At 38.7% G+C, this 12,777-nt stretch overlaps 1 protein-coding gene across 1 annotated transcript; it reads right to left on the bottom strand.

Moving 5' to 3' along the window:
• Positions 1-848: 848 nt before the first annotated feature.
• On the bottom strand, positions 849-12,441 carry LOC126378324 (putative ATP-dependent RNA helicase TDRD12). Its single transcript, XM_050026540.1, has 3 exons — positions 12,064-12,441; positions 9,619-10,445; positions 849-8,548 (listed from the first exon to the last, which is right to left on the bottom strand). Exons 1-3 carry the CDS (start codon positions 12,342-12,344, stop codon positions 4,086-4,088), a joined length of 5,571 nt encoding a protein of 1,856 aa, XP_049882497.1. The 5' UTR covers positions 12,345-12,441; the 3' UTR covers positions 849-4,085.
• Between the last annotated feature and the right edge of the window lie 336 nt (positions 12,442-12,777).

Genomic DNA, 12,777 nt, shown 5'->3' with positions numbered 1-12,777 from the left:
ACACACTACTCGTCTTTTTTTTTTTGCCATGACTTATTGTAGATTTGCCGCAGATGGCATTAACTACTTGGCCGGACAAATGGGGAGCGCTGAAGGCTCTCACCCGGTGACACTACTCGTCAGAACTTTATATGGGTATAAAAAACGTTAAAGCACATAATGGTGCTAATTCCTGTAAATACCATATAATTTTATTTTAAGTTATATCTGTCATTTTCTTATCCTTCGAAAAGAAAAGGGACGGGTAATCGACAAGCATAAAATTTATGGAACACACGTCAATTTTAAGCACAAATCTAAACCAACCGTCTAAAAATTTAACATCCGTCAATAACCCGACACAGTTAAGTAGACAGCACGTCAAACGGATTGCATACCAGCGACGTACCTTTTGATTCGCCCGGGTTATTCATTCATTTACTCATTCTTCCTAAAATTAAGAGCTGTGAATCATCCGTCCCTTTCCTTTTCGACGGATATGAAAATGACGGATATAACTTAAAATAAAATTAGGCGGTGTCTGCAGGAATCGGGGCCAATAACGGGTTCTTGCCGCGTTTAAACGGGGATATGAGACTCCCGATATTTCGACACTGTTTAAGCGCGCATTTAAACGTGGTAAGAACCGTATGTGCATTAATTATGATAATAACCGCGTAAACTTAAAACAATGTATAAAAAACGTTATTTGCGAAAAGCGCGTTAGGGCCTTTCCAACCTTTCTCTTCTACTCCGTGCATGCAAGTGGGTCTTAAAGGAAGAGGTACTTGTATCGTGAGGGTTAGTGTGTGAGGTGGATGACTAACCTCAGCAATCCTGGAAAGGAAACTGTGAAAGAAAACACAAGATAGGTTCTTAAATAGTTTACTTTTAAAAACAAAAACTATCAAATCGTTATCCTTAGAAGTCTATTAACATAAACATTTTTGAGTTTTGCAATCAACCCAATGGAGCTGATTCCTGTATGGTCACGAGTACTAATATGTATACACTTTGAAACCATGTCACATTAACTTTTTTGACAAATTAAACCGTAAGTCTCATTAAATGTCAAATATGATAGTGCGACAGGGTTCTAAAGTGGGTACATGATATTGCTCATGACTGTACACACTATCTAGTTTTATTTTAAGTTACACCTGTCATTTTCTTATCCGCTGAAAAAGAAAGGGACGGGTAATCGACAGGCACAAAATTCATGGAACACGTCAATTTTAGGCAGAAATTTAAAAACTCAAAATTTTATATTTGGCCAATAACCCGACAGAATTAAGCTGACAGCATACGTCAAACGGGTTGCGTATAAGCGAGACGCCTATTTTATTCGCCCGGGCTATTCAGTCATTTTAAAATTAACAGTTGTCAATCATCTGTCAGAAAATGACGGGTCCCATTATATTATATTTATTTACTTAGAGAGCTAACACAGTTTTTTATACACAGTTTTTCCGGCCATATGGTTAATACCACCTGAGGAAATATCACGCAAATCAATAAAAAAAATAACAGGAATGCTCAGAGATAGTTAAACTAGAAAATACACAATTAAAGCACATACTGGCCCCGATTCCTGCAGACATCTCTTAATTTTACTTTAAGTTATACCTGTCATTTTCTTACCCGCCGAAAAGGAAAGGGACGGATGATTGACAGCTCTTAATTTTAGGAAGAATGAGTAAATAAATGAATAACCCGGGCGAATTTTTAGACGGTTGTTTTAGATTTGTGCTTAAAATTGACGTGTGTTCCATAAATTTTATGCTTGTCGATTACCCGTCCCTTTCCTTTTCGGCGGATAAGAAAATGACAGATATAACTTAAAATAAAATTAGATGGTATTTACAGGAATTAGCACCAATAACGGGTTCTTACCGCGTTTAAATGGGGATATCAGTGAACTCACTTAAGAATAGACTTGACGAACATTATAAAAAAACAAAAACCCAAGTGCAGTGACGTACACGCATCAGCTTATTCTGCTAGTGTACTTAATAAATAGTAATAATGATATGAGACTCCCTATGTGCTTTAATTATGATAATAACCGCGTAAACTTAAAACAATGTAGAAAATACACAATTTTTTCTCTATTATAGATTGTAAGGTCTTTGACCGAATGCACCAACACCTTGGTGTCGGAGAATAATTATTTATTTATTTATTATTGAGCCATAACGCTTCTGACATGGCTCATGTAACGACTACATAGGTACTTAAGTAAATAATAGCTGAGACCGCCAGTCTTCTTCTATCGTGTGGGTTGTGAGGTGGAGTACCAACCTCATCAACCCTGGTGTCAGGGTTACTATTGAGCCGCCAAAGGCCTCTGACATGGCTCATGTAACGACTACTAACTTACATCAGTAAGTAGTAACCGGGAGCAAAGACTTAACCGCCGGTCAAACGTGCTTTTCGAAGCACGGAATCAATTTTTATAATAAATCATTTCTTTATTTACTTACTAATTAGAAATTAGATATACAGGGTGGCCCAGAAGTTCAGGTTCAAAATGAAAAATTAGATAGAGGGGCTCATTAGCTACCAGAAACACCCCCATGTATGTTCAGCAATTATTTACGGTTTAGGAGATATGACCCATTTTGTACCTTTTTCTAGATTTTCTACCTTACTTCAGAAATAATCATTTTGTCGCTATCCCTTTCTTAATAATTATTTTATTTTACTTCACAACTATGCCTAAGGCTGTGTACCGCTCAATCAAAGATAATTCAAAGTCAAATCAAAGATAAAAAAAAAGTTATCGGAAGTCAAAGTGAGAATTTGATCAAAATTGTTACAGTTGTTAATACTTCGCCGAAGAATAATAAACACATGAGATTGTCATGGACCCTGAAAGTATTTCTAAAAACTGCTCCATTTAATAGGCTTTTAGAAACATCCAAAAAAAGTACCCTTAATAAGGGCATAAAACTAAGTAATTAGCCCTCAAAGATTGCAAGACAGACAGATTTGAAGGAAAATTTGACATTCTCATACAATGTAGCTGCTTCTTTCTAACGTTGTTAAACAGTCTCACAAAGAGATTTCGACAATGTCCCCACCGGGAATCGAACCCGGACCTCCAGATCGAGAGCCCACTAGACCACGGAGGCTGTGTGTGTATGTGTGTGTGTGTGTGTATAAAAGAGAGAAAAAAGAAGTTGAAGCTACAAGAACAGAAAGAATGGCATAAAAGAGAGGTCTATACCTAGCACTGGGAGGATACAGACTGAGTAGATAGAATACATGAACATAAGTTCATGTATTCTGAACTGGGGTAGTAGAGGTTCCTACATCCCCGAGAAATGAGTTTCGGAGGTATTAGACCTAACCCACCTAAAAGACCTAGAAAGACGTACATTGACCAAATTGGAGATGTCCTTAGAAAAGGTTTAGTACGATCTACTCTGAACCGGCGTGCGTGTATGAAACGATTGATGAATATGGGGGAAGTAAGAGAAGTGTGTCAGGATAGAAGCAAATGGAATTCTATAGTCTCTGCTAACTCTAGTGGGAAATAGGCGTGAGTTTATATATGTATATAAGTGACTTAACCTGTATTAGGCTGGTTTTCCCTTCAGGTCAGAAGGTCAGACAGGCAGTCGCTTCTGTAAAAACCGGCCCTGTCAAACCTTCAAGTTCAGGTTACCTGTGAAAACGGGATAACGCTATGGATATGACAGTAGTCAGAGTTACGATAAGGTGCAAAAGTCCAATCAGTTTCTTGCAAATTAATATATTAACTGGTTGCACTTAAGACCATGGTCGCATGTCGTTTCTGTAATAGACCAAAAACACCTACAAAAACATAAATTTTATAATTATGAGAAGGAATGGTTCATGGTTTCACCACTGTTTACAAATAATTCGCTGGGCTCAGTGACTGCTCTTTTGCTCTTTGATTGTACATCTGTCGCGAGATGAATTAAGTACTCACACACGCTTCACCGAACTTTCTGAACATGTTCCGGAGTAATAGATTAGGATAGAATCAAAGTATTTGACTTCCAATAAGTGTTCTTTGATAATCCAGCATTGAAAATAAACGGTAAAGCATGAGTAAATTTGATTTGTTTGGCTGCTACTTATGTTTTTGAATACGAATAATTTACATCATCTACAAATTCATCATCTTCACTCTCCGATTCGTTATCACACATGTTCCTAATTGCTTCAATTGGCATTTTATCTACAACCTCCTCTTCATCGGAAGAGACGTCTATAGAATCTATATCGTAAACTATCCATTTCTGAATACCACCATTTTTGGTCAAAGTCAACCAATTTCTGTTCAAAATTTTTACTAGATTCACTAACACATACTGTCCTTTATTAGTGTGGGTAGATTTTTGGTGGTTTATTACACCGTAAAGTTCCAAATCGAAGCCGTAATCAGTCTCATTAACAGTAGCTGCAAACTTTAGATTTCTTTCCGTGATAATCAATTCGTATTGTTCTATTCCTATAAGCTGAATTTTGCATATAACATTGACTTTATTCTGTCGCCAAAGAAGTTTCGGTTTACTAACTGAATCTGTAATTGTTTTTGCGTCAGGTTTAATAACACACTTTGCGGAAACCTGGGTCGATTCTGGAGATGTCAAGTCATCAGAATCCAATTCTTTTATTTTCGGCGTCGGTATAATTTGCATGTCGCTCGTAGCAGACTGTATTCGCACGCAAGAGTCAGATTCAGAAACAGAGTCGCTAGATATCTGATCTTTGTTCGAAGATGAGCTCACAACAGAACTGGTGGCGGATTCCTCAGGTTTGATGGCAGGTAGGTTAGCTTGGATAAATTCTTTAGCATTTGGTCGGCTGGATTGTATCGCTGGTCTGAACATCTCCATGAAGTCTTCCGCCATGTTAATGTTCCATTTTTCGTCAGACGTGTCGCTTTCATCTGAGCCCACTAGCGGGACTGATCTGATAGGTTTTTTAGGGAAAATGTCTGCTAAAGGTACCCGAGGAGAATCACTATCCTCAACCAGCGAAGAGGATTTCGATACCTTTTCCCAAGTATCGTCTTCGTTGTCTTCCTTGCTTGCTGCAGCTGCTGTTTTTAAGTCAAGTTGGTTTAAATATTCTATTTCAGTCTCTTCCTCCTGAGCCAAATTGACTTCCATGATCATATCATTGATAATTACGTCTTGTTCGGAATTCGTGTCAATAATAGCAACACCGTATTTATGCCCTCCAGTATGTCTCGCTTTTTCTTTTGTAAAGTATTTAACGAATAGCTGTTTAAGGTCCCCAGATTTGTCTTCGAAGCAATTTATAAACCAATTAGTCGCAAATTCGGTCCAATTTTTCCCAGCGGGCTTCACTCCGATCAACCGGCATTCTATCGCTTGGAAGGGCAGTTGAGTTATAAACTTTTCAGTTATTGGAAACAGGTCATCTCTGGTCACCTCTCTCCAATCTCCCTGGTCTACAAAGAAGCACTTTACTTTGTCATCGTCAATGATGGCGTCGACTCTAGCGCGTTCGAACATGTTATCATCGGGAAGTCTTGCAAGAACAAGGTCGCCTTCGCAAGCTTCCGTCACTTTTTGAGGGTTCTGGGCGACGTACTTTTGAATGTCTTTGACAAGGACGTTGCAGGAGTCTTCAAATTTAACAAGACGAATGAAGAAGTCACCAGGGTTTTCAGCTGACGCAAAAAGAATGGCGGGCATTTCATCTATGTCTAAATGCGCCCACTGTTCTTTGGGCAAGTTTTTCGTCTTTCGAACCACTTTCACAGGCTCAGGTTCTTTGCGAACAACCAACCCACCTTTAGCGCAAAGTTGATCTAGTTTTTTTAAATGTTCCGGATTGGGTATAGCGTGTCTTTCAAGCAACTCTTGCCTGAAGTCATGTCGGACGACAGTTTTCTTCAATGATGTGAGATCTCTGCATGTTTCTAGTGACTCCACGATCACGCAATTCCCTATAGTCATGGCTACGCGTCCAGATAGGTATAGATCGTCATCGCCGTCTGTTATTTTCTTCAGCTGCTGTTCAGCTAACTCCGAAAAGGTTATGTCTTTGTCTTTGGGTTGAATGTTGGCTAATCTTACATGCACTACATGTGTTTCTGGTTCTTTCAGCTCATCGGGGAGGTGGTAAAGATATATGTCTCTCGACCTTTCAAGTTTCTCCTCGTCAATAAGTTTCACTAACACGTAATTCGGGTTCCCTTTCTGGTAATAGCTAAGGATTTTGACCACTTGACACCTGACGAAGAAATTTTGCCTGACAGACACCGCGCAGATGTCCCCGACTTGGGGTATCCCGTGTAGTTGTCTGTTCGATTCCCGGGTATAGTACATGGATATCTTCATGGAAAGCATGTTGTAGTTTTGCGGGTATTTCACTGTTTTGCCATTCGTCACGTTTGTTAGCAACCGTGCGGAATATAACGTTGCTGTGTGATAATGTAGAATTTTGAAAGTTACAACACCGTCTGTGGGCACCCATACTTTTGGCTCGTCGTAATTCTTCAGTATAGCATGGCGTTCCTGGCAGTTCCAAAAATCTGGACATTCGCCGAGTGCCATAAGATTGTCGCATATTGGCACCAGTTTCTTCGCTTTCATCTCGTCTTTCTCTGTTAAAACTTTCGCGCAAACCGCGTCCAAAAGCTCAGGCACTTCTGTCGTACATCTCCTAATAAAATGTAGGATTTTCGGCAATTGTTCGACATTAGTTTCTTCTAGAAGAATTTTTATCCTTACCCCCTGATTTTGCCTTTTGAAAATCGACGCGTAATTATCATTCAAGCAAGCGAACCTTTTGCAAAACATCGAGAACAGATGCGGGAGGGAATAATGAACGAGGTAATGTGCATCTGTGACGTTCATGTGCAGTAAATTCCCGTCGCAACATAAAAGAATCGGGCCAATAAGTGGTTCTTGGTAATCATCCCACGATCCCCGAAGATTATACAAGTCCTGAACGGTCATAGAGCTGTCACAAGCAAAGACGACGTGTCTCGAATTGAGAAGAGCCTTTTCAAGCTCTCTCACTTCTTCGTCTGTCCTGCAAACGATCACTGTTCGTTTGGACGCGTCAATCTGTTGCAAAAAGTTCATGACTGCATTGATTTTGTTCTCTTTAATGACGAAACTAGCTGTTGTACTAGCTTGAGAATATAACACGCATTCTTGGAAAGCGCCAATGCAGATAACCGTGTCTGGAGCTTTCTTCGCAAGAGGCTCCATAAATTCGCACCACACTCTCGAAGCCAGAACATACTGGACCTTAACTTCCTTTACGACACGGGTTTTTAGCATTTCCTTAATCTTGTGCATGAAATATTTGATCTCATTACCGTACACTTCAGAAAGACGTTCGCAATCGTCGAGTACGAAAGTGGTTAGGCGCCGTATATCGACACCGAAGTCACTTTGCAAATACCGCACCAATATGGACGGCGTACAGATCAACAAGTCACAACCGTTCAAAAGAGCAGTCACCATTTCGAGCTCATCCATTCCTGTGTAGAAAGCTAGCACCCCTTCTTTTGTACCCAAAAAGTTTTTAGCTTGACTTGCGACTTCGGAGACAAGATTGGCTGTCGCGCATACAATGATACAAGTAGGCCCTATGCCGTCGATTTGTGAGTCGCGATCTGATATCAAGCGGCACACAGCGGGGAGATAGCCGAGAGTTTTTCCACTACCCCTTGGACTGATCACAAAAGTACTATACCCACGCAATATGGTAAACCAAGTTATGGTTTGCAACATCATCGGTTGATCAACGGACATATTTTTAAGGACCATCTGAATGTGACTGTTGAAAGGGATGTCCCTAATTTTGAAAACAGGAAGAAAACGTTTGTTCATCTTCGAGTGAACCATCAGTACAGGAGTAACTAACTTATCAACGAATACTGACATGTTTGGATCAACATTTTTAAAAGGATTTACGTTGCTTTTAGCTTGAGCCACACTTACAATAGTTTCTTTTTGTGGAGTTTGGATTGGCGCGTATTCAGTCTTCATTTTCTGCAAAACTTCGGACATGTTGTCGTCATCTGAATCGAAAGTTGTGTCAGTCTTCTTAACTTCTTTTTTTACTTCTTCAACACTGGTACTAGAGTCTTTTGTGCTGGTATCAGAGGTTGCAGAGCTATTTAGTGTCCTCGATAAATTTTCCCGGTATCTAAGTAATTTTCGCTTCAACATTGAATTTGTGACTCCTTTCGTTAGAGGCTTGGATGTCACTGAGGATGGTGAAGAAGGCTTTTCTACGGCAATTTTTTGTGTTTCAATCGGGACATTACTCTGTGTTTCCGATACTACTTTTGGAGGAATTCCTTCTTCTGTCTCACAATCAGAGTCAACGTTGCCGTAAATATCTTCTTTACCTTTTTCAATAGGTAACTCTTCTGGGGTTTCCTGTTTCTTTTCAAGTTCGAAGCTCTCATATAATTCATCTTTAGGGACAATTTTCATTGGTAACGAGCTTTGGTTACATTCTGGCGGGCCGTACATTACTCTAGTCTCTGTATGGATGTTATATTCAGGTACTTTGGCTGGTTTTTGATGATTTTTCTTGGCTGTAACGATAATAAGAGTACAGATAAATAAATATGCAAACGGAATACCATAGTCTCTGCTTAGCTGGGAAATAGGCGCGAGTTTATGTATAAATAAGTATTCATGTAGTAAAGTGAGAATACTATGGAAGGATAATTAATGGAAATTTGATTGTTTATGGTATGAATGGAGGATGGTTAACGAATGGGACGGAAGGCAGTTTTAAAAATAAGAAAGGCGAGTCTTTGGTGGGATGTCTGTCAAAGTTAGAGGATAAAGGAAGAAGTTTTTTTTGTGTTAAAATTAATTAAAGTAGAAGGAGTAAAGATATTTAAAATATCCCGTTTTATTTCTATATCCCACATTCATTCACGCCGGATTGGGAGAGCAAAAACATACAGGTGCCTATCATCCCAGGTACATTCTTTCCCTTAAATAAATCGGGGACCAACTTTCAGCCGCGGGTTCACTTGGCAACATTTGGCGCGTGACATGTTGAACAAAGTACTGCACAACATGTTGAAAGTTAGCGCGGAACTTTTGTTTAACAACGTTGTCTGTCTACGCATCTACTACACGTCTGTTGTCGAAAATACGTCGCCAGAGGTTCCTAATGTTGTTGCGCGTCACGTCTCCATTGAACAACAATTGTTGCTCAACTAACGATGTTCTCTTAACAAGTCGCGCGACATCCATACACCATTTTTACCCCCCGACGCTCCTTCTGGGAGAACAACCCTGTCAGTGAGTCAGTGAGTGAGTCAGTCAGGCTGTTGTGCAACGTTGCCGCACATGTTGAACGTTACGTTTGGAGCGTTAATTGTTGCCTAGTGGATACAAGGCTTTCTACAATGTGGAATGCTACCCTCATCAACCCTGGTGTCAGATTACTATTGAGCCGCCAAAGGCCCCTGACATGGCTCATGTAACGACTACTTACTAACATCAGTAAGTAACCGGGACCAACGGCTTAACGTGCATCTTACTTTCGGATAATCAGGTGATCAGCCTGTAAAGTCCTAACCAAAACTGGAATGCAATAAATGATATGATTATGATTAAATAGGTCAGTAACAAAAAAATAACTTACGTTTTTTCGTTTTTCTAGGCTCATGCCATTCATCATTTGCATCTTCTGTCTCTTGACAAACTTCAGGCGTCACATACTTTTGTGGTTCACATTTAAATCTATCAACACTGTCGACACTTTTAACTGTGACTTCTGGATTTTTCTTCTTTCTGTTTACATCTAAGTACACATCTTTAGGCAGTCTTTCACTGAGATCTTTTATGTTGGCTCCATTAGTAAAATATTTCGCAACTGATTCTCTTGTTCTGGGTTCTTTTGAATCAGTTTGGTTATCATCTTTTGCGAGTCTGTTTTCAATCTCAGCATTGTTTTGCTTAAGGCAGTCGGTTGTAAGTTTCTCTCCTCTAGTTATTTTGAGCAATTCAAGCTTCTTCCGTAGAACAGACGTATGTTCTTTAGCTGAATCTCCTTTTTTCGAAGCTCGTCCCAAAGAGTCCGTCTCAATCTCTTTGCACAGTTGAAGGTCTCGCAGCTTTCTTTCAAGCATGTGTTCGGCTGAAACGTCACTATTAGTTCTTCTATTATGCGCTTTAAGGTTTTTGACTGTAAGAGACGATTCCAATCTCTGCGCTGTTTGGAAAACGCTAGTTTGCTTAGTTGCTTGTTTTTGGCATTTCTTTTCTAACTGGTCGATAATGTCTTTTATTTTGTAGTGAGATAGTTTCGTCTTTATATTTCCTGAACTGAGCTCGTCTTCGAATAGTTCCTCGTTGAAGAGAGCGTACCCAGACTTAACCAACAATTTAGACAGTAGACGATATTTACCGTTATCTTTTTTAATTATTATCTCACCGTACTTGTGGATGTTGTCGTCGAAAATTGAGCTTCTGTAACAATATTTTTTTAACAATTATATGGTGGGGACGTCGTAGAAGGGAAGAGAGGAAAGGGAAGACCAAGAAGAGCTTACATGGATGGAACAGACTAAAGAGAAGGCGAATGTTGTGTCTTATAAGGATGTCACGGAATTGGCCTCTGAAGAAAAGAGTGAAGTGTAAAAGGTGGTATTAATAAACTAATCTCAGCTTTGAGACTGCTCTCAAGATCATGTCAATGTGACAGTTCTTATATAAAAACAGGGACTTGAGCATCATCATGAGGGCAATCTCAGCTGAGACTGATTTATTAATATCACCTTAAGTTTTATACAAAACATGTAAATGGGATAAAGCATTTTATATTTTTTTCTGTTCAAACATATGATGACATGTTTCATATAACAATCCATGCTGACTTGGCTTGTAGACAAATGTAGTTGAATGTATATTTAACTTTAATTGTTAGAATCCTTATCTAATCAGTGATCTAATGTAATGTAGCCTATTATTTATATTCATTTATTCACGGCCAAGTCACAAGCAGTTAAGGTGTTACATGGTAGTAGGTACATGTGACGCCCTGCAAGGGTACAGTCATGGTATAAGACCAGGTATGCTTAATCCTATGACAAGCCGCCATTGCTAGCCTTTGACGACGTAAGTGTGACCATTAAATTGGTATCTCCAACATTCCAAGGACGTAAATTTTATTATTGAAAATTAAGTGAATTACTGACTAATGTATATATAAAAAATCATTAAAACTGTAACTCTTTTACTAAAAGTTCAAAGTTTCCTTGCAAAGTAAACACAGGTTGTGGGTAATTTATTTTTTATAAAATGGCAACACAGGGTGGGTTGACGATTTTGAGCATACCTGGTTTTGTTATACAATGGGTACAGTCATGAGCAATATAATGTACCTACTTTAGGACTCTGTCGCACTAACATATTTGACATTAAGTGAGAATTACAGTTCAATTTGTCAAAAAAGTTAATGTGACATGGTACCAAAGTATACATATAAATGCTTGTGACCGTACAGCAACATAAGAGGTGCCAGTTATAACAATATTATTAAGTAACATAGAAAATTATAAATTAAACAACCAAAATTACAAGATCCCAATTAATTTCTTTTTGATGTGACTTATTGTAAATTTAACTCTCATGCCGTACAAAATTTAACATAACAGTCCTGAGGTTACTAGAAGGGGCTTCGTCCAAGAGGATTATATTTGAAATTGATCCCATTTAGAATCCTATAACCTTCCTATTAGAATTATTTTTATTTGATTCCACAGCTGGTCAAAGGATAGATAGATAGATAGAATCTTTATTTAGGTTTAAGACGTTACATAAATTTCTTAATATTAAAATTTGAACATATATGAAATGTAAGACTTAAAACTGTCGTATCGACCCACATAAGGGACAATACGACGCCGATTTTCAGCCAGACCCCTAAAAAGGCTACCCTATGTCCTATAAGAAAAAATATAAATATTCTTACTGTATATATTTTATGGGCTTCAATATCAGCAGTGGTGAAGTGAACAATAAAGAGTTGTCTTCTCATTGAACTCTCATAACACATGGCGGGAACACATGAAAGAAAGAAACTCACCTATTATCGATATGGATTGGGCAGAAGTATATTTCGGTAGCCTCGGCGAAGACTTTCTTCATCAAAACAGTAGCCGCAGGCATCCAGTCTATACACCTCTTCGTCTTCAAAGTATCCTCAAGAAGATCCATGGTCATTTCCAGGGGTACAACGCCGTAAATACCTATTTGTTCGAAGTAGAAATTATCGTCGTTTTCCGAAGTTTTGTCCGGTACCTCTATCCAGATTAAGTGTGGATTTATAAAGTGGACCACCTCCACTTTGTACTTATCCACCTCCATAGCTCTGACTCAAGGAACTACAGGGAAAACGAACAGTATTTTTATGCACATTCGTAGAATGTTTTAGCAAATGCGGCAAAATAATTATTGTTTTGAAAGAAATTGTAGTTGAATGAGCGAATGAAGGTAACTTCTTCAAAATTTCTCATTCATTCCTTTAGTTTATTGTCTATGGTTACCTTGTTACCTAAGACTAAAAACCGGTATTTTGTCGAATAAACTCATTCTGCAAATTATACGCGTAGAAAAAACAAAAACCACACTCTGAATGCAGTTTTTTGGCTTTTTGGCGGGAAACGGGAACGGGACAGTTGCTTTCTTCATTGAATAATCTAAATAATTAATACGAAGTGGTGTTTTGTGGTTAATGATCGCATTAAGTTAGTCGGAAGACATTCGCGAGTGTTATTATATTGGAGTATTCAATAAACAA

This window comes from Pectinophora gossypiella, chromosome 26, assembly GCF_024362695.1.
Source record: "Pectinophora gossypiella chromosome 26, ilPecGoss1.1, whole genome shotgun sequence".
Taxonomy (NCBI): Eukaryota; Metazoa; Arthropoda; class Insecta; order Lepidoptera; family Gelechiidae; genus Pectinophora; species Pectinophora gossypiella.
Note: the sequence above shows the minus strand (reverse complement) of the source record. Positions and strands in the feature narration are given on the sequence as shown.